The 21,190-nt window shown below is 45.2% G+C and overlaps 1 protein-coding gene across 3 annotated transcripts in view; it reads right to left on the reverse strand.

Moving 5' to 3' along the window:
* Positions 1-285: 285 nt before the first annotated feature.
* casz1 (castor zinc finger 1) overlaps positions 286-21,190 on the reverse strand; it is a 73,569-nt gene continuing 52,664 nt past the window's right edge. The window contains exons 5-19 of one of the 3 annotated variants that reach the window (XM_008282576.1): positions 19,560-19,650; positions 16,796-16,960; positions 15,187-15,359; positions 13,825-14,693; positions 10,337-10,469; positions 9,877-9,940; positions 8,737-8,900; positions 8,308-8,430; positions 7,882-8,202; positions 7,594-7,792; positions 6,562-6,733; positions 4,845-4,993; positions 3,768-4,002; positions 2,575-2,928; positions 286-1,804 (exon numbers count right to left, since the gene is read on the reverse strand). In XM_008282576.1, coding sequence (XP_008280798.1) covers positions 531-1,804; positions 2,575-2,928; positions 3,768-4,002; positions 4,845-4,993; positions 6,562-6,733; positions 7,594-7,792; positions 7,882-8,202; positions 8,308-8,430; positions 8,737-8,900; positions 9,877-9,940; positions 10,337-10,469; positions 13,825-14,693; positions 15,187-15,359; positions 16,796-16,960; positions 19,560-19,650 — 4,486 coding nt within the window. In that variant the 3' untranslated portion in view covers positions 286-530. Of the gene's footprint in view, positions 1,805-2,574; positions 2,929-3,767; positions 4,003-4,844; positions 4,994-6,561; positions 6,734-7,593; positions 7,793-7,881; positions 8,203-8,307; positions 8,431-8,736; positions 8,901-9,876; positions 9,941-10,336; positions 10,470-13,824; positions 14,694-15,186; positions 15,360-16,795; positions 16,961-19,553; positions 19,651-21,190 lie in introns of all 3 variants that reach the window. The other 2 variants (XM_008282578.1, XM_008282577.1) reach the window with 2 other exon arrangements.

Raw genomic sequence — 21,190 nt, forward strand, 5'->3', positions numbered from 1 at the left:
CCCTTTTTTCTTACGTATCCGCGGCCCTGCAGTTCACGTCGCCTGTGCCAGCATTTTTCCTTTTTGTATATCATCGTTCACACGCACACACACTTACATATAATAGTTATATAGAGAGATTTGTTTTTCTAACGTGGTTTTTTTTTTTTTTTTTCCACACACAAAAAAGTGAAAAAAAATGAAAAATAAATTAAATTCAAACATGCACGCACACAAAAAGACTGATGTGTAGTAAAATGCTTTACATTGCTGCCCCACGTGTAAAACAGGGCCTAACTCTGTGTGTCTCCGTTCATATTTTTTTAATGCATAATTGAATTAATAATGTTGGTCATCTTGTAAACATCATAATAAATCATTTCGGGCCGTCATTTTCTCCACGCTGTTGTTGTTGTTTTTTTTTTTTGTCGTCGTCTGAAGTCTCTAAACATGATAAATGAGGCCACTTTCATTTTTGTTTTTTTTTATAGTACACAGGATTTTTCTGCAGTTCCTACAGTCACTTTTTTTCCTTTTTTGTTTTTTTAAATTCATGGGTCTTGCTTTTCCAGTTGGGAAGTATCAGTGTGGTTAACGGAAGCATCAAAACTCTCGCCATTGTCCTTCTCGCCGTCGGGCTCCGCCATCGAATCATCGTTTGAGTCACTGTTGAGCTCATCTTCTGCCTCCTCCTCTTCCTCCTCCTCGTCATCGTCCTCTTCCTCGGCGTGTGCCTCCTCCTCCGGTGACAGGTCGTCCTCGGCCTCTCCGGATGTTCCCGTGGTGTCGTCCTGAGCCGCCGGCGGGCCCAGCGGGGGCGGTGCGGCGGCGGCGTGGACCGACCGCGCCGCCTCGTGGTGCATCTTCTTGCTGAGGTCCAGTGAGTCGCTGAGACCCAGACCAACGGCGTTCTTCAGGAAGAACAGGGAGCTGCTGGTGTCGGTGCCCAGGTTGAGGGAGCTGTCCAGGCTGATGGAGGACGGCGGGTACGAGTGGTTATAGTCAGAACCGATGCCACCTGGCGGGTAGAGCATGGAGGGAGCGCTGCTGTTAATGGTGTGGGACAACGTGTGGAGGACGCCGGGTGAGGAAGTGGAAAGGCCCAGGGAGGATGGAGGAACGGCCGCCACGTTGCCCTCCAAGTGGTGCGCCCTCTCCTGTTTGGGCGACACAGACGGCAGCTCGCCCCGCTCCTGCTTCTCGTGCTTCCTCTTATGGGAGTCCATCTGGGACATGCCCACCACCGTGTGTTTGCACTCGGGGAAGGTGCAGTGGAAGTGCGAGCACTTGAGCTTATATTTGCAGTCAGGGACCTCGCAGTCAGCGCTGGAGCTGAACTGGCAGAAGCCGGCGGCGCTGATCACATCTTGCTTGCCGTGGTGCTTGCGGTGGGCCGTCACCTTGGTGCTGTCGGTGCAGCGGAAGCCGCAGCGCAGACAGTGGAAGTGGGTGCTGTTGCCCGAAAACTGGCAGTCGGGGAAGTTGCAGCTGAGTGAAGATTTGAAGCGCTTGAAGTCGTCCAGGACCAGGTTGTCCACGCGGTCGTGGTGCTGCGCGTGCTTGTACATGTGGGTGCGGCCGCAGAACTTGTAGCCACAGTTCTCGCGAGTGCAGTGGTAGTGGGTCACCTTCAGGGAGAACTGGCAGCCCGAGTCCTTGCAGTTCTCGTACAGGTCGTAGCGGCGGAAGCCCTCCAGCATCATCCCCTCGTCCAGCATCTTGCGCGACGACGCGGTCTTGCGGCGCTTGCCAAACGGGGACATGTCCTCGATGATCCAGAAGCGCTTCTTTGCACCGGTGGCCGTGGGGATGGAGATGGTGTTGCCTAAACGAAAAGAACAAAGAGCATTAAAGAATAATCAGCTGCTTCACAAACTAAAACTCAACAAACTGCAAGCAAGTTACTGTCCTGGTTGAAACTCTAACGTTCAATCCTACTCAGCCAGAAGTGGTTCACAGCTGAGTAAGCACAGAGAGCCACCATTTTTTTTATATTCCTAATTCCCAGAATGATTAAAGGAGGGGGAAAATGATAGATTGACTGTGGAACATGACACTTTTACAGGGTGTCTCCAGCCTCCAAACAGAGGCGGAGCTGTGAGTCTTAACCAACCCTCTTATCTCCATGTTGTTTTATGAGGGGCACCCACCTTTTGCAACACCCTGGGGTCACTGCTAATGATGTGATCCCTGTTCTGCAAGACAGGAAGCAGTGGGCCTCGATAAAACTTGAGGCATGATTAAAATAAGAGGCTGCTGATGCAGCCTTGTTAATGGAAGCTAAACAAGGCCCAGGCTCCATAGAACAGGTGCCAAATTTACTGCTCTAACTGCTAGTAATACTAAAAGAGAAAGTACACACAAAGGTGCAAGTGAAGTAATTACAGATTTTTTTATTTTTTTCTCCTCAGTAAGCATGCACGGTTCATCAGTTCTACTTAAACGTTCTCTTTTTGCATGCTGTAAAGCCTCTTTGGTTTTTTCCATCTTTCCATAACATACTGCTGAAAGGCTGGATCACACAGTTAAATGCTGCACAGGACTCAATAATTGAGAGTGACAGCTGCAGTGTTGGTTTGCGCCGGGGATAAGTACCTGCAGCATCCTGCACTATAGGGACGTCATTTTTAACCGGAGACGGAGTGGCAATGATGGGGCTGAAAGCTGGTGTGTTGGTTGGCATGACAACACTCCGAGTGGCTCCCAGAGAGGCGCTGAGCAGAGAGTATGACAGACAGGATGGAGAGAGGAGGTATGGGAGTGAGGGGAGAGGAGGTCGGAGGAGAGCGGGAGAGAGGGATGGGGCCTGGGACTGGAGGCCAGGCTGAGGAGCGGAGGGAGGAGGTGGCGGTGGCGGTGGAGGAGGGGAAGAAGGAGGAGGTGCATTTTGGGTAGCGCTAGTGTCAGCAGGGGTGGTAGGAGCAGAAGTGGTGGCGGGGCAGCCTTGTCCTGGAGAGACAGGTTGACCAGAGAGGGTGAAGGACAGGCAAGAGGGGGGGAAAAAACACACACAGACGAGGTAGATACACAAAAAACAGGGGGCAGATCACGCGCGCACACACACACACACACACACACACACACACACACACACACACAGAGGGATGGGAGGTAAAAAGGGAAAGATAAAAGATAAGAGAATGATACAAAATGAGGCCCATTCAAGACAAGTAACCCAAACACCAGCCAAAACAACAATGATGAGAGTAGTGGATAAAACTGGCAACACGTGGAAAAATGTGAAAAATCACAGACAGGCTTAGATTCAGAAACAAAATAGAGGAGAATCCATTTATGCAGTAAGTTTGAGGAAAAAAAAAAAAAGACGCTGTTTCTCATTTCCTTTCTCCTTTCTCCCACAATTCAACCCACTAAAAGTGCTAAAGTAGACATAAAGCCACAGGGATGATCTCTGGCCAAAGGAAAATGTAATAAGCTACATACAGCGCAATAACTCAAACCACTGATGTACAAAATGGAGCTTTTATGGGGATGACCAGGCAAACTGCAAAATGTCTTGTCCACGACTCAGAACATAAGAATACAGCATTGTCATCAACCTCACATATTATGACTAATGTGTCTATTGATTGCAAGTCAAACTACTGAATCATGAAATACGTGATTGGAGAATGCATGAAATGACAAGTTGCTGGGTTTCCCGGTTGAAGCGGTGGATTGCGTAAAGCTCGGTGTATGAGATGAGAAAATGTAATGCATTTTTTCAACCCTCTGGACTTAAAGCTCTACATTTTGACCCGCCCAGGCTCCATTTCACATATCCTCACCTGCCGGGGAGCTGTCGTTGCCAACAGGTGTGCTGGTGCAGCTTCGGTCCTGGTTGGAGGACTCGGAGGAGAGGCCTAAGGGGCTGCCTCCTCCTCCCACGTAGTCCATGTAGTCATCAGTCTCATCCATCATGTTGGAGAAGCTGGAGGTGATACCGTGTTGGCCCGCCATGGGCCCGGACACCATCCCGGACGCATGCTGCATCTCATCCGCCCTCTGGCCGAGCGGCATCACCTGGGAACGCAAAAATAACCGTCGTTGTAAAGAAACATCTTTGGGTATAATAGGTGATTAAGGCAGGTGTTGGCTCCTGGCGCACGACCAAGCATTTGTCAAGAAGTGTTTCCGAAAGAATCGACGTCATTATATGAAGGCTACAAAATGGAAAAAAACAACAAACAGAACTTGAAAGTCCACATATTTAAATCCACGCACGGTACACAATGTACTGCAGAGGTTAAGTGAGGAAATGTGTACACTCCTGTGTGAAAAATCTCATCAAAAGAACGTCATGAGTGATTTGTCATTCACTGGTATGACAGGATATGAGCAGCACTCGCTTTTTTACCGAACACTTGTTAGTCTTTCCCTGAATCTGACTCATACTACAGGAAACCCGATGTTAAAACAACAACAACAAAAAGGCGAACAAATGAGGTATACACATCGAAAAGACAAAAAACACACGGTTGTTCTTTAATGTAAAAAAAAAAACATCTAAAAGGCCTTTTACTGCCTAACAGTCGTTTGTATTTTGCCCTCATTTGATATAATTAGAGGATTTTATTAACGTTGTTTGTGCGAAGGGGAACTTTTTTCCGTCATCGTCTATCAGCACAAAACCACAACAAGTGAATCTGTTTGTGAGAAAACTGGCAAATGACAAAACCGGTAACAGAAAGAAGAAAGTACATTCCCTTCTTCTTCTCTCTGCAGACGGGTGCGTGAGATATTTGGCTTTGTTGGAATATGTTTCAATCAACACCTGTTTTGGTTCACCGAGGCGTTCAACTCGTGTTTTCGTGTAATTATCCTTTAAAAAAAAAAAAAAAGGCCCGTGTCGGCGTCGTTCGTACCTGCGACGGGACTCTGTCGAAGTTCTTCCCCAGCATCCGCCTCATGTGTTTGCGTGCGTGCGAGGTCATCTGGTGCTTGAGCAGGAAGGAGAACTGGCAACCCTCGCGGATGCAGTGGAAGTGGCTGTTGACTTGGTTATACTTACAACCTGCAAAGAAAAAAGAAAAAAAAACAGCTGTAAACTCTCCATTTCACAGATTAATTTGTCTCGGGCTCATCATCCAGAAACAGCTCCAGCGATAAACGCAATATTATCAGTGTGACTGTGTTGTGATTAGATCAAACACAAAGTGAAATATTTTTAGGTTTTTCTAATTTCATGATATGGCTCCGACAAAAGAGGGATCGGGTTTCAAAGTGTTTCGGAGTGTACATGTAGGAGGAATATTAGATCACTCTGGTGTCACACTGAGCAAGTCAAGGCTTCTGTGCACTGAACCTGTGGAGCTCTTTTATTACACTGACATGCTTTATTCAATTAGGAATTTACATAAATAAATTCTCATTTTCTGTGGGCCAATAATGCACACACCCCTGCAAACCAAAGTAAATATACAATTATTACCATATTAAATTCATTTTTCAAAGTATCTCCATTGTCATTTTTCCTTTTGTTCTCCATTATACTGCTGTCTGCTTCATATTCTTCTGTTCTTTTCTCGTGTTTTAACCGGTCTGGCTCTAATTGCTTTATGATTTCAAATTAAATGAATGTTCCGTTTTGTGCCTGTTAATCAAATACCATTATATAAAAGCAGGCAGAAATAATTGAAAGAGTAACATGCTGGGCAGGTGCTAGCATGTCAGTAACCATGGCACCCGGTTTAAGAGAAAAACATGTCTGTGTCATCAAATAGCTTTTGCACACACAATGTTTTAAACACGCAAAGTTGAGCAAATAACAGTAACCCCCGTGACACGGAGGCCCTTTTGTGAGACAGAAACCAGGTAACATCATCAGCGGTGTTCAGTTTAATGTTGCTGCCATGGATACTGGCAACCCATCAATTCTTTATGACTGGAGTGCGAGCGATGGTAATCCTTTCTGTTTTTCCCCCAGCCCAAACAATACAGTTGGCAGATCAGGCTGGGGACAAAAAACAGCTGTTTAGGGCCTGGTTTTGTTTGCTTTGTCTCTGCGTTCTGAAAAGCTTGTGTAACCGCCTGAAAAAAACAGATCACTTTTAATTCATTTCTGTGTGATGGCAGCGGTGGCTGTGAGGCGCAGCTTCAGAACACAAACAGGCTAAACCAGACAAGCCAGATAATTAACAAACACAAACCTAATTGCTCATTTCTGACAGGGGCAAAAAGAAAGAAGAAAACAACCTGGATGTGATTGCCCTCTTTGACATTATTGCTCATACAGTACAGTCAAGACTACCTCTGGGACTTGAGGTGCCATTGTGAATATGCAAAATGCCGCAACAAAAAAACCTACGAGGCGGACTTGTTTCATGCCTCCTAAACCGCTCACAATGCACGACACTGTGTTTGCCAACACTGGTCTCTCTCCCTTTGTAAACACGGAGAATATCCTCTTGCAACAGCCAATACAAATCAATCTGCATCTTTCTCAGCGCAACACCTTTAATCCGCATTTCTCCTGGCAAAACATCATCAAAAGCTGACACTGGTGGTTTCTGTGGGGGGTGATCCAGGGAACAAGAGGTAGAGAAGAGAGACGTATACAGAATCAGAAGTGTTTCGTCTTACCCAGCCTGCCACACTCCTCCCTTTTGGTGAAGTATTTGAAGCCGTTGGCGGCACGGCGCTCTGCCTTCTCGTGCTTCTTCACGTGCCACGGCAGCTTGGTGGTGATGTTAGTGACAAAGAAGCAGCCGGGCCGCAGACAGTGATAGTGGCCCCTCATTCTGAACTCGCAGTGCTGCAAGTGGAGACACATAATTTCCAATTTCATGAGTCAAAAGTGGTGAAAGCCAAAGGAGCTGATTAATTTCACTTAATTCGTCTTCGTGTGTTCAAAGTTAAAGTGAGTACCGCACACAGTTTTTTCCGCAAACACAATCAACACCTCAGTCAACACAGTCTGCTTTTTTTTTTCTTCTTTCTTTCTGGTTGTTTGGAACATCCCGCATTTCTAAGTACAATTACTTTGCTTTTCCAGGCTTCCCACAAACACCCCTCCTTTTCTAACATGTCTGTACACCACCATCTGTTTGTGAGGCCCAGATCCCAAAGGACCGGGCCAAATAAGATCTGCTCAGTTCAGGAGATGGAGACTAAGAGGAGGAGGAGGAGGAGGGGAGGCAGGGGAGGAGGAGGAGAAAGGAGGGAGGAGGGGGGACTTTTTGTGAGAGGGGTGATTTTCGACACATTAATGAATTCATTTAAACGGTTTTCCAAATACGGGCTCATGAGAGCAGGCAGGGGCTGCCATTTAGGTTTCATTTGCGAAGCATTCCCCTGATTTTTGCCCTATTCCAGACAGCCTTGTTTACTGTGCAAGTGACAATGATTTATTGGGTAATATCAGCTAAATTGGCCTTTTCTGAGAGGAGAATGCGGCAGTCAAAATGACATCATTGACATATAAACAGGCATTACTGGGGTGAGTCGACTGTCTTTCGCAGCAGAGATGGAAGACAGGGAGCAGTGGTTGTGAAAGCCTTGAGTCAAATAACCTCAAATACTGGTCTAATAGATAGCATACTTCATGCTTAGAAACCTCTGGGAGATGACAGTGGGTGATTCAGCTCCTGGCTGAGTTATCAAAGCCACACTCACCTGGTTGGGACACAGACACTGAAGAGAGTAGTAGGAAAACTGGTCGCGGACGTTGACCAGGTTGTTGTTGGGGTTGATGTGGTCCAAACAGTGGGACTCGGCCTTCCCAGAGGTCTTGCACACGTACTTGCAATTACCAAACAAGCAGTGGAAGTGGAATTTGTTGGAGTACTTGCAGTCGGTGGCCAGACAGGGATCACTGGAAGGATAAAAATGGAAAATACAGCTGAAATAAAAGAGGAAAAGCGACACAGTGCAGAGGATACAATACACAAATGTTTCTCGTACTTTTCCTGGAACTGCAGAAAACCAGGTTTGACTTGTGGCTTAGCGTTCTCCAGAGAGGTGGTGGCCAGAGGGGAGTTGGCCGGCAGGTTGGGCATCGAGGCCGGCATCTGAGGGATGCTGCCGGTCAGCTGCTTCCAGGCCAGCAGGGAGGGAGGAGGGGAGCTGTAGCCACCAGAGGAGGTGAGATGTGCCACATCAATGGAGGGATTGTTGGCCATGGAGACGGGAGCGACGGGCTGCAGGGGCGCTCCCTCGCTGGCGTCCTTTCCTTCACCGAACGAAGGCTCCGACTTCACTTTCAAGGTGGCTCGGAGGTGGAAGCTGAAAAACAAGATGGAAGCTCATTGTTATACCGATCAATAAAGCTAACTAAAATGCAGAAAGTCGAGGTATATTTTCCCGATCATGAACCAGCATGACACTCACTTAGCATGTTTTATGGCCCCATCCACGGTGCTGAAGAGCGCACCACAGTCCTCCACCAGGCAGTGAAAGTGCACTTTCTGAAGGAAGTCGCACTGAGCCTCACAGAAGTCATCTGTGTCAAACCTTAACAAAAACACACACAAGGAAGACTGTACATTTACGGCTTTCAACAGCTGGTTCAACTCCCCGTCTAACAGTAAATGATGTAAGTCGGTCATACTGTAAGTCATTTCAAATTCCTGCAAGACCGGATTCTTTATGTTTCGGGGGTTTCCAGTTGTACAGCACAAGAGGAATAGTATTTACAGAAAAAGACTTTTGAGTGATGGTGCTTTCAAACATTTCTCACTATCAAAATGACTGTCTAAATGAATCGGCTATCTCATGTTTTTTAATACATTCTTCTTCTTTTTTTTTTTCTTTTGTTACCTGCGGAGGTATGTCCTCCAGATCTCAGTGGGTTTTTCTGGCATAGGCCTCTTCAGCACTCTATTCAGATACTGTGCTGCCTCAGAGGTGTCGCTGCCCTGGCCGGCCTCCAGCTCCGTCTTCAGGTTCATGGCATTGAAGAGCGCCGGGTTCACCTGTGACATCTACACAGCACACAGACCACCAGCCGCCGGGTTAGCCGAGCATACGTAAGCCGGGCACTTGCATATGTCAATGCGAGAATGAAAGCACAACCCACACATGATTTGGCAAAGCAAAAAAAAAAAAAGGCAGCCGGATTTACAAACATCCAGGCTTTTGCTTGAGTGCAGGCCAAGTGTTGCTTGCCAAGCGTCCTCTGGGAGCAACTGTTAACCCTTTTATGTGATGTGGTGGCTCGAATCAAACCCCCCCAAAAATCTGACATGACAACAGTCGAGCTGTTTGACATCCTGCTGTTTGAGTTTAATGGCTGCCACTCTGAAGTTAAGCTCTGTAAGGGAAAGGTTAAAAAAGACATTCATGTGTACGTGTGTGGAGGGACAGCACGCAGGCAGAGGGAGGAGGTCCTGATCAATTGGTGGGAGGTAAAAAAAAGAAAAAAAGATGGGAGTCTGATGTGCCATTACGTCATGTATGTGATGGAAACCACCTGGCACATTTGTACCAGTCAGATAAGATATACGACTCGGACAGTGTCCATTTTAATCTTCACAAAAAATATACACAGTTAAATTTCCATACGCTAACATTTAGACTTGTTAAAAAATGAGGGCAGCGCCTTCCTGTTTTTTCTCCTCTGACTTTTTAATCAAATAATTTATAAACTCTATAAATAAATGTAGAGAGAGGCGAGGGGGAGGAAAAAAAAGTATAAAGGAGGAGAAAAAATGGACGGCGAGTTCAAAACAGCTCATCAAAAACCAAACATCTCTATATATCTGGCATGGCACCCAGCTACTGCGTCATTATATTAATTTGTGAGAGGTGCAGTGAAAATTACACTGTATGAAAAATGGCTGGAAAATTTAAATGATACAAACTCATCTTATTAGCGGTGAAACATTAAAAAACAAACAGGCCCCTCTGTGTCCCGCTAATTTGTCTTGGGATGAAAGGCGTTTGATGGATGGATCTTACCTTATTCATAAGCGAGGATAAAAGAGATGTATTCCCTGGTACAGGGTGTCCGTTTGATTCATTACTGGAACAAGGAAAATGAACAATGTTTAGTCAAGATTTGCATGAGAACAGTAAATATTACTATTTATCACGCAAGGTGTGCCTGTATAATGAAGAAGAAAAATGCTGTCTTCTTAAGAAATAAGATGTACTGTGAGTTGGAGGGAAGATTGGAGCTGAAGGTTTATGTAAACATCCTGATCACACAAAAATGGAGAAATAAATTGGGGATTTTATAATTGTATGCACATTTAAATAAATGAGCTATTTCTGATAAACAAATGTGAATATGTGCCAAACGTGTAGAAATCATCTATCACTCAGAGAAACCTTATTTCCTTGTTGATTAATTTCGCAGACGTATTAATTAACACTCCACATTTTGAATTAACCCTTTGTTCACCGTGCGGTTGTGTACCTGTGGTCTTTCTTGCTCAGGTCCAGGCTGTGCTCCTGCGTAGAGTCTAGCGAGGCCCCGGAGTTTGCGTCCAGCGGCTCCTGCTTCACTTGAACCAGACCGAACTGGCTGGCTGAAGCCGGCTGCCCGTTCCCTGAGGATCAAGGCAGAGACGCAGAGGAGAGAAGAGACAACAAAGTTATTGTTGGTCAGCATTATTACGCTATGACGAGATCCAATCTGACTTCTGTCCTGGCCCCGAAAAGAATACTCCGAGTGATAATTATTGCGAAATTATGTCAGGCCGTCAAGCCTTTTAAATGGTGATTGAGAGGCGGGAGATATGAGGGAAAAAGACTCCTTTTTCTGCAGCACTTGTCACAACTCATTTGCCAGGCTGCCTCTTAACTGGTCATTAAGTGAGATGCTAATGCTGAGGGAAAGTGGCAGTCTCAGATTGGCCACCCCCCTCCCTTCCCACCTTCCCAGGCTCCTTGTTGGCCTGACAACGGGCGGCAGCCAATGCCACTGAGCGTACCCACAAGGAGCAGGGGTGCTATGTCGGTCAGATTGGAGCTGACAGCCAATCAGATTGGTTCAAATAGCGTGACCTCTCGATCACATTCTCCTCCAAATAGGTATTCAGCGAATGCTGTGAGTGAGGACAGGAGCCCCGAATTGAAATAAATAAACACCAGGGGACGACCTGAGGTAAAAATGCTGACAGGAAGGTGAATTCTGCCCCCCTTCTCCGATCCCAAGGGATTGAAATATTAATTTGTCCTGGGGCTATACAGAGAAAGCCGCTTTTGGTTGACAATAAGTGGTGGTTTATTTAAAAAAAATATATGTGGGAGTGGGAGGGGTGAGGGCCCCGTAGCCTCTGAGACACTAAAACCGGAGCCTACCAGCAGCCGTGATTGCTTTGGTGAGAAATCTATTGTTTAGGAATCAGGGCTGGTGCTGAGGGATAGTGACAGGCAAGGTCATGGGCAACCAAGTGTGTGCCCTTGGCCCTCAGCCTGGTGAGGATTCTCTCCTTTTTTTTTTCTTGCGAGAGAGAAAACAAGACCAGCCTACGTAAGGGGGGAAACCGAGCAGAGTTCCCCCCTTGCTACAAGATGACCCAGAGACATATCAGGCAGAATAGGAGTGGAAAAGTCAGTCTTGGGCCTTGTCAGCTGAAAGCGAGGAGATGGGGAAGTGTCAGTGTCAGTTCAGTTTGACAATGGCTGAGGTTGGAGGGGCTGGGGGTGGGGCAGGGGTAGGGCTAAAGGAAAACAGCAGTCAAACAATTTTGCGTCTGGTTTGAGGTCACTGAACGCTTACCAAGTCCAGCTTTCCCTCCCCCCCAACTTGATAAGAGTATACCCAAAATTAACTAGCCAGACAAATCCTGCCTTGTCATTGACAATTAAATCAACTCTCAGACGAAATGAGAGCACATTATATCAAAAGCAGCCACTCGCTGTATGATCCACACATGATCACCAAGCCGAGTGAAGCACTCCTTCTCTAAATCAGAGGATAAGTTGACTGTTTAACGTGGATTATAGTGCAAAACTATCTTATTCAGATGCACATCATGAAATAATTTTTTTTCTACCCACTTCCCAAGGAGGGAGAACAAATGAGTTTGACTCAAAGCAGCTTCTTTCTGGAAATTATCCAGGAATAATGTACCACCATGTAATTACTCCGGATAAGATACAGAGCTTGTGAAAGATCATTTGTACTGTGTGTCTAATTAGTAAACCCTTCAGATGCTTGAATCTCTGGGAAAAACACTTAGGGGTAAATTAGAGCGGAACATTAATACAAAAAGAAAAAAAAAAAAAAAGGTACTGAGAAACACCAAAGGCAGAAACAGGAAAAATGCAGAATTTACCGCAAAAGAAGCAAAGTTTCACAACCCGATGAAAAAATAAGCACTGTGAAAAATAGCCACAAACACAGTGTCTTTTCTCACACCTTTTTGACAGAGAAGCAGAAACCACTTCCTCCTCATTTTAGACCCAAATGTCCTGTTCACACATTTTATGAAGCAAATATGAGAAACAAAACCACAGCTAACCCCCCATCCTGTGTCGGTGCTGAACATTTTCGAAAATGTGTGTGACCGAGACAGGGGAGCTTATTTCAAACCATTTTTTTTCTCTTTTTTTTATTTCGTGCAAACAGATCTGAGCTGTAGCCTCTGAATGAAGCCACCGAGAAAGGGGTGGTGAAGGCACCATCTGTGGAGGCCCCACCCTCAGTGGGGGCCCTCCCAGTGTTCAGACTACCTGCTGGAAGCCCAGAGGTGGAGCTCAGCCTGACAGCCTGGGCTCAGCCCGGCTCCCCGGAGCAGCTGCCCCAGCTCTCTCCCAGGGCCTGTCCTGCTCCAGGAGCACCACCAGGAATTCTAATCCTTCCCTGTCCCAACATCCGGAGCCGTCCCATTTAAAATCCACAACCCACCTGCTCGGGCTCAGCGCAGAAAAGACCCCACCGCAAGTGAATGAACGCAAAGACTGTGCTCTGCAGTGCATTATAAATTGAATACTTTAGCTTCATTTTCATTTTCTGAGGCTTTGTTTAGAGCAATATGATAAACATAGACAGGCCAATTACCTCCAAAATTTATGTGAATTATGTTTATGCTAAATAGATATTGACTTGTTTTTGTGGAAACAGAAGGTTTCTAGAAATTCAAAAAATGTGTCTTTGCTGATGCATGCAAGTGTGTCTGAGTTCTTGTATCAGCACAAAAAAAAAAAGCCTGTTTCTTAGCTCTGGTGCATTGAGTCATTTCTGCCTGAGTGATTTCTGTTTTTTTATCAGTTTGCATAGAGGATACGAAAAGGAGGAAAAAAAAGAAAACATTTTTTTTTTGTTCTTGCAATTTCTGAACTTAATTTCATTCCACCTCCATTTGCTTGGAACGGGCGCAGACAGAGATAAGAGACCAATGATGAGGAAACATGTTCAACACAAGCCCCAGGAGCCCCCACTCCGAACATCATAAGAGACTTTTACAGGCTCTACTCTCCCCTGTCAGCGCATTTATCTCCAAATGGATTGTGGGTATCTAACAAACGATCAACACAATAACAAGCCCGGAGCAGAGGACCGTGCCTCCGGTATGTCCCTTTAAGCCTGAAAGCGGCAGTTTTTTTCCGCCTGTCTCTCCGCTGTGGGATAGTTAGAGAAATGACCTCTGAGTGCACTTTCTCTGCTCCGTCCACACAGAAATAAGGATGTAGCTGTTCGTACACATGTAGTATATAATCTTTGGTTATGGCGTAGTTCAAAGGGTTATTGTTTGTCATGTGTTGAGACACTTTTGTCTCCTTTTAACCATAATGAGAAAGCAAAGGTAACCTTTAGCTGCAAACCAAACACGTATCCTTATATATTTAATATATGACCCAAACAATTCTTTTTTTTGACTCTTTGTTTTAGTACAAATTACTATTTCCCAGTATGTGATGGTTGCAGGAATGGCTTCAGTATTTGTGCTGACTGACCTGCTTCTAGGTTGTTGGAGGGCTTCAGGGCAGCAGCCGCCAGTCTGGCCATCATGGGTGATATCAGACCTTTGCTCGCCGAGATCTTCTCCATGATGGAGGAGGTGGCAAAGGAGGTCGGGGTGGACGCCATGGCTCCATCTGCCCCCACTGTGGAGCAGCCTTGGGTCAGTGAGTCGGTGGGCATGGAGTGGGCCCCAGATGACACCGCTGATATCAGGCTAGCGGCTGGTGCAGGCGGCTGGAGAGGCAGCCGGGGCATGAGCGGGAAGAACGGGTTGGAGGTGGCCAGGGCGCTGTTGGACAGGGCGAGGGCCACCGGCATGTTGCTGGGCAGCGCCTGAGACAGCAGGCTGGACATACGCTGGCCCGCGCTGGGCAGCGAGGAGGTGGGCTTGAGGGTGTGGCCTGATGTGGAGGAGGAGGAGACTGCGGTGGTGGGCGTGGCCAACAGGTGGGGTACAGTGGTGGACTGCTGTGTCGTAGGTGAGGCACTCAGGCTGGAGTTCTTGCTGCTGATCGCTGAGAAGTCCATCAGGTCGTCGTTGCTCGACTCCTCCGGCTCGTCCTTCGGTGCAAGGAAGGCGGAGGAGAGGCCCATGACGCCGGAGGAGCGGATGTGCCGACGCTCGTGTTTGCGTTTGTGAGAGGTCATCTGGCTGGTGGAGGTAAAGGTGAAGCCGCAGCCTGAGCGGATACAGTGGAAGTGGTTGGTGGCCTTGCTGTACACGCAGCCTTCGTACTTGCATTCCTCGTACTTGTAGAACTTCTTGAAGCCATCTTTGGCGTATGCATCGTCCTTGATGTGGTAGCTCTTGTGCTTCTCAATGTCACACTTGTTCTTGAAAGTGAATGTGCAGCCTGGCCGCCTGAAACACGAATGGAAAAAAATAAGATTAGGCTTGATTTTCTGTTACAAAGCCTCCTCATTGCCCCACTTTAAAGAGGGTCTTCATGATTCAAATACTTCACAAAGGAGGAATTAGAACTGAGGCGGCTTATTGACACATTACCATTAGCAACCTTTGCCAGAGGGGTACTCTCTTATTTAATATTTTATACACACTTTTTTTTTTACTATGATTCTGTGATATTCAAAATTACTAATGGGAGGCTTTAAGCTGTGATCTCCTTCTGGTGACACATTGATACATACATTTACTTCTAAATAATGCGCTTATAGTCGCTTTTTCTGATGCAGATTTCTTGGCTTTTGTTTTCATGTGAAGTTCTATTATGGAAGCTAAATCACACCACATTAGGATGCTAATTTTTAAACCAATAAAAACATCTGCTTAAAGTAGGTTTCATCAATGTGAAACGATTCTGTGGAGAAACATCCACAACATTCGGTGTATTTACCTGCAGTGGAAGTGTGTAGTCTTCTGCCCATAAAACTGACACCCGACTGTGCCACAGTCCTCAGTGGCGCGAAATCTCTGGAAGCCATCGTTGATCAGCTGAGCGTTCTTTTTATGGAAGTTCTCATGGGTCATGACATCTGAGGTGCTGGTGTACACCTTGCTGCATCCCACCTGCAGAGCACAGACGAGACGTGGCAACTGAAAGCAAGATCTGGGTCCACATGCATGCATGTGAGTTTCAGTTTGCAGAAGTAGCTCGAAAAAAGCCGCGCTTCAAAGAGATCTGAGATACTGTACAAGCTATAGAGAACGGACGCCTATTGTGGTTGAGAAGATGCTAGTGGCCTAGAAATGGGTGGAAGAATGTTGTTTTCGTACATTCACAATTAATTTAGTGGCAATGCGCTGCAGAGCGATACGGGTTTCATGTCAAACTCAGGAACTGGAAACAATCGTGTCACTGCGACAATTGGAAAAATAAAAGAGAAAAAAGTGACTGAAAGAGGCAGTGGTCACAGGAAGCTGAAGTAGCTACAGTACTTTCCTGGCAAAGCAGCTTTAAAGAAAATGAAATTCATATTTGAAGTGTGACGGTGGAGTCATCACAAACTTACTGTAACTCTGAGAACAAATTTCAGAGGTGGAGGGGGCAGAGGAAAGCAGACCAGAGTAAGATGACTGTCTTTAGTCTTTAGTTTAAAATGTCGTACACAGGCGCCCTCAGAGCCAACAAAGAGAGGGAAAAAAACAGGTAATGTTTGAATTAAAAGCAGCAATTGTATATCATCCGTGGCACTTTTCACCCGCACAAACCGGGCAACTTCTCCATATTGAGTCAAACAATGAAAAAAATGCCACTCTGTTTTTTATCCCCCTAAATCAAGAGAGCCGATGCCAACATCTGCAGGTTCTCAGGGACTGTTAAAACAAGGGCTGAAATGTCCTAATAACAATTACGCTGTTAGAGGGGTTTAAAAAAGAATATATCTCAAGCCATCCTCCGCTGTGCCGCTGCCCTGCCGGCAAGAGAGCTCTCGGCGCAATGACACATTGAAAATAAGCAGATGTAAAAAAATTAAACAAATCCAGAAGGGGGAATAATCTTCAACTGGCTGCTTGGTACTAAAAGATGAAAAATGTGTAGTTTATATAAACACCTAACTGAATTTTATCCATGCCAATTAAGGAGCGAGAGAGTGGAGAGGTGGGGAGAAGCACGAGCCGCCTCACATGTATTCACCCTTCTTCATTTTCCTTTTCTTTCATTTACGGCTCTTTAAAGTCACTTTGGTATAAACGGAAAAAGTGTCGAACTGACTCCGTTTCACAAACGCAGGGTAAACTGTGTGGCCTCTCTGGAGTTGTGTATGTCGTGTGATTTAGCCAGATTCAGGTCTAATTTATATCAGTGCAACAGCCTTTTCACCTGTCTTATCCTGCTTTTAAAGCAAATGATGTCACCGCAGAAAAAAAGTTGTTTAAGCACGTTTTCGTCAAATGTTTTCCATGTGTGTGTGCATGTGCCTGCATGCACTTCTACTGTACAGGTTAGTGGGTTTATTGCGGGTGTGTGTGTGTGGGTGGGGGAGGAACTGTGTATAGTGTACCTGCATGCAGTGGTAATGGGTGCTTTTTCCATTGAGGTGGCAGCCATGGTAGTAGACGCTGCAGTCGTCCAGAGGGCTGAATCGCATGAAGCCATGCTGCAGGGAGTTGTCCCTCTTCTTGTGCATGTTGTAGTGCCTGATTACATCCTGCTTACTGGTAAACCTCTGCAAAAAGGGGAGGGGGAAAATGCACGGCAACAGGTTGGTGTTTATTTAAACCAGTCACAGAATCAGCAACAAGTCACTTTATCTCTGTAGAAGCAGCAGCTGCAACATGCAGGAGCCAGTTGGCAGTTGGGGAGGGATGTACACACTGCAATGGAGAGCACCAGTATGTCTTTAAAGATGACTCGTTCTGTAGTTATTGATTTACTTTGCATATCTCAAAGTTGTGTCCTATCCAAATGCAGCACCAGAGGCTCTGGGACTCAGGGAGCTGCAGGAGAAGCTTCCACATGGAACATGAAGTATGTTCCCTACACACCCCTCGTCTCGATGTTTTTCTTTTTTCTTTTTCTTTTTTCTTTCTTCCCCTTCCAGCAAAATGTATTTTTCGAATTAAGATGAATCAATTGACATGCAAGATCACAGTTCTGATGTTTTTTTGCTCTGGAAAAAATTATGTTCCATGCAGATGGTTTCTTAGACATGCACAGGGGAAAACAGAAGACAACAGAAACAAACAAACAAACAAGTCAACCAAAAAACAGTTTCCCTTTCAATTCGCCGAGATATGATTCCGTTTTTAATTAAAGCATTAACACTCGCTTTTGGTGCAGGTTTCGCCTGTAATGATGAGTGAATATGCTAAGAGACCCGCCTTCTAAAATTACAAGCTAAATAAATAAAATAAAATAAAATCCCTCCCACACCCAGGAGTCAGGAAGGGGAAACAGAAAAGTCACTCCACAGAGACCTGCAGCAACCAAATCTGCTGTAATTGGGTTTAAGCTGATGTTACAGAAACTGTAACAGGAGAAGCTTAAATCAATGAGACAGTTCTGTCTTCAATCCATATTTATCTCCAGTTGAGGGAAAAACATCAGAAAGAACTATTCTAAAAAGCAACTAATTGCTGTACAAAGTAGGGTAATTGCTTTGTGTCATGTGTTCCACTTGCACACAAGTAAAAAGCTAAGATCTGACACAGCTGTTCATTCCCCTGCTCTTGGAATGTTTCCCACTGTATATTTCTGAGATGTTAGACTCCTGTAGGAGCACACACTTCATTAGGATTTTTAATCTAATTGATGCATGCTTCTGATTTATCTCTTTTTGAATAAGCTTTGTTTTTTTTTTTTTTCTCCTGAAAAACACAGATCTCTGCGCTTTGAGCTTTCTGGTAATAGTTGATGACGACCGGAAGATAAGTTGAACTGCGGTCATGGTACATTCGATCCATCAAGCCGTCCAAAATAGGCCATGGAGAGAGCTGACTGGGAAAAAGATCTCATTTTCAGTTGAGTGGTGATGAAGGTTGGGAGCCACTTGCTACATTTATTTTAGGATTCCCACTAGTGTGGCAAGATGCACACTCTCCCTCATGTACAAGCCCATGAAAGGAGAATGTTAAGACTCAGCCAATCGCCCGGAGGCTGGCAGTGGGATAATATTCCAGGAGTGTGTGTCATGTAACATTTCATGAGTTATCGCTTTGAAAGGGGCTGCTCATCACTGCCTGCCTGTTTTTTTCAGTGTATTGACATCCCCAGAGCTGGCTTCCAAAGCATATCTGTGTTTCCACGCAACGCGAAAGCAACAGAGAAATGTGGACCTGACCGTGGAAATTGCCATGATAACCTGAACTAACGCTCTAAATAATGACATGAAATGATTTTCCTTTGTATTCCTCCAAGAATGTGTCTCATCAGACTGTGAAGCGGGATTCATGCAGAAAATGAAAGCTTAGATCTGTAATGCTTTTCACCTCATAAACAATATTTATCAAGCAGTAATCTCTCTTGATCAGGAGCAGACAGGAGATTACAGCTGGAGATGGCTTAATTCAGGGAATTGTTAAGAAAAGGGAAGGAAAAAAAACACACACACACACACACAGCTCTCTCTCTGGCTGCGCATGGATTTCATTTTTACATCTTTGACAAATCTTCTCATGTTTGTCTAACTCTCCCTAGCCATATGCCACAGCAAACACAAGGCCTGCATTGTGATCTGCTTTGTGTTTTTGTTTTTTTTTTTTTCTCTCTCTCCTTCCGCTGCCATACATGACGTCTCCTGGGACCGGGGCAAGATTAATAACGTGAGAGTGGATTAAAGGCAGGCCCCTTACAGTGGCAGTGTCTTTAGAAAAAGAAAGAACAAATAGATTAAAAAAAAAAAAAAAAAAGAGCTATATTTCAAGCATACTTACAATTAACCTTTGTAATAAAAGGCCAACTGTCAAAGACCAACTGCGGCCTAAGACGCCTGAAAACCGAACAGATGTAAACACTGCTCGGTAAACCAAAGACCAACAGATTTTTTTTGACGTGCGTTAACTTTAGCTGGGTGTGACCAGCTGTGAAAAGATGACACATTCTCCTGTTTGTCTATCCTGGATTCACCACATCCTTTTTATTGTATCCGGAAAAAAAAGGAGCTTTAAATCACCCCACCTTATGTTAAACAAAGCGGGTTGAGGTGCTCACTAACCAGCAAGGTTAAAATGTACTTCTCTCTTATTTCCCGAGCTGTGAACCGTCAGCATACTGGAGAAATGTCAGTGTGTATTTGCTCAAAAAAGTGATAAAGTACTCACGCTCACCTGGTAGTTACACTCAGGGTCCATGCAGTGATAGTGCTCTCTGTACTGGTAGGCACAGTGCACGTGTCCACAGTGTTGACTTCCGGAGAACCTGCCAAAAAAAAATTTAAATTAAAAAAACCCCAAAACAAAACAAGAAAAAGTTACAGGTACACATTTTAACGGCGACACGCAGCGGTGAACTTAGCCGCTTCAGAGGCTGGAAACACATCAGAGCTCGTGGCACAGAGAACAATCACTGGGATGAAAAAGCGGAATAATGAAGCAGCTCTGAAAGATGTCGGCGCGATTCAGATACCATCAACAGCAAATCAAGAAGGATTAGCGAGAGAAATTAGTTAAAATAGCAGAAACGGAGCGAAATAAAACAGATGAATGAGTTTTGCGCAAGGCGTTACACCGCTCTCACCTTCCACAACTCGCACCTTCAAAACTGACTTCTGCTTTCCACTCTGTTGCGACAATTTACCAGTCTGTCACACCAATTTCAGCCAAATTATCTCCATTTATTTCCAAAGCAGCCGTAAGAGACACTTATTACACTGAAACCCCCTTCCCCATCACACACACATACACGCACAGCCACTAAATCATTGGGAACCCCACGACTACTTTATTTCTCATTGCTGTGAAAGTCACATCAATGCAGAGATCTTTTAGGTTAACCACAGGTTTGCTCCGAGGGGTAAAAGGTCAGTTAGCAGCTAAATCTGCCGGAATCGGGAACTAGGTATTAGTCTGGTGCTAGGTTATAAAAAAAAAAAAAAAGAAAAGAAAAAAGACGGCTACTTGCTACAGTACAGCCACTTTTATGGTGGTGATTATAAGCCTGACGATGATGACTGTTAAAATCCTCCAATTACCAGTGAAAACACACAAATAAACATTTGCACTGCTGCTGCCAAGAACTCCATCTGCTAGTGCAGAGGAGAGGGGGAAAAGGGGGCTAAGTAATATTTTCTTCATCTCTCTTTCTATTTTTTTTTTTTTTTTTTTTTCCCCCCCCTTGTTGGGATTATCCCAGAGCTGCATTTACAGATCACTTTGCTGAGTTCATTAAGTTAATTGAACAGCATATCCACTACTGTTTTTAAGTTGACCGCGTGAGTAAGTCTGGAAAATAGTGACGGAGGTGGAGCTTTAGAAAAAAAAAGCTCTGACGGCTCTGTTGGAAAGTCGGAGCAGAAGTCGAACTGCATATGCGCACAATAAAAGCAACATATGTCCCGACTATTGATGGTTTTCTATACTGTCCTTTCGCACACATAGACGCTCACATTCGCACTGATTAACACACAAAGCCCCCCCACTCCCCCAACGTCCCCCTGAGACTGTGGCCCACCCCTCTGCTCATTGCCCAGCTGTATCACTTTGCCTCTGGACAATTCCCACTTGCCGCGTCAGGGGGCCTAATGGGCCTCTGCTATTCAGCAGCAGATTAAATATTAATATCGCCACGATACAGAGATTGCAGCACATCTCCAGTTACAATAGAGATACACAGATCAAAGTGCCGAGGCAATGGTGGGTGCATGAAAGCATTTAAAGAGTGAAAACTGCAACTAAACACTGCCAGGGAAGCTCTTTAAAACATCAAACTGTGGTGCGGTGAAGAGATGAACAACTTTTTT

The sequence above is a fragment of the Stegastes partitus genome, unplaced genomic scaffold (assembly GCF_000690725.1).
Source record: "Stegastes partitus isolate 25-593 unplaced genomic scaffold, Stegastes_partitus-1.0.2 Scaffold278, whole genome shotgun sequence".
Taxonomy (NCBI): domain Eukaryota; kingdom Metazoa; phylum Chordata; class Actinopteri; family Pomacentridae; genus Stegastes; species Stegastes partitus.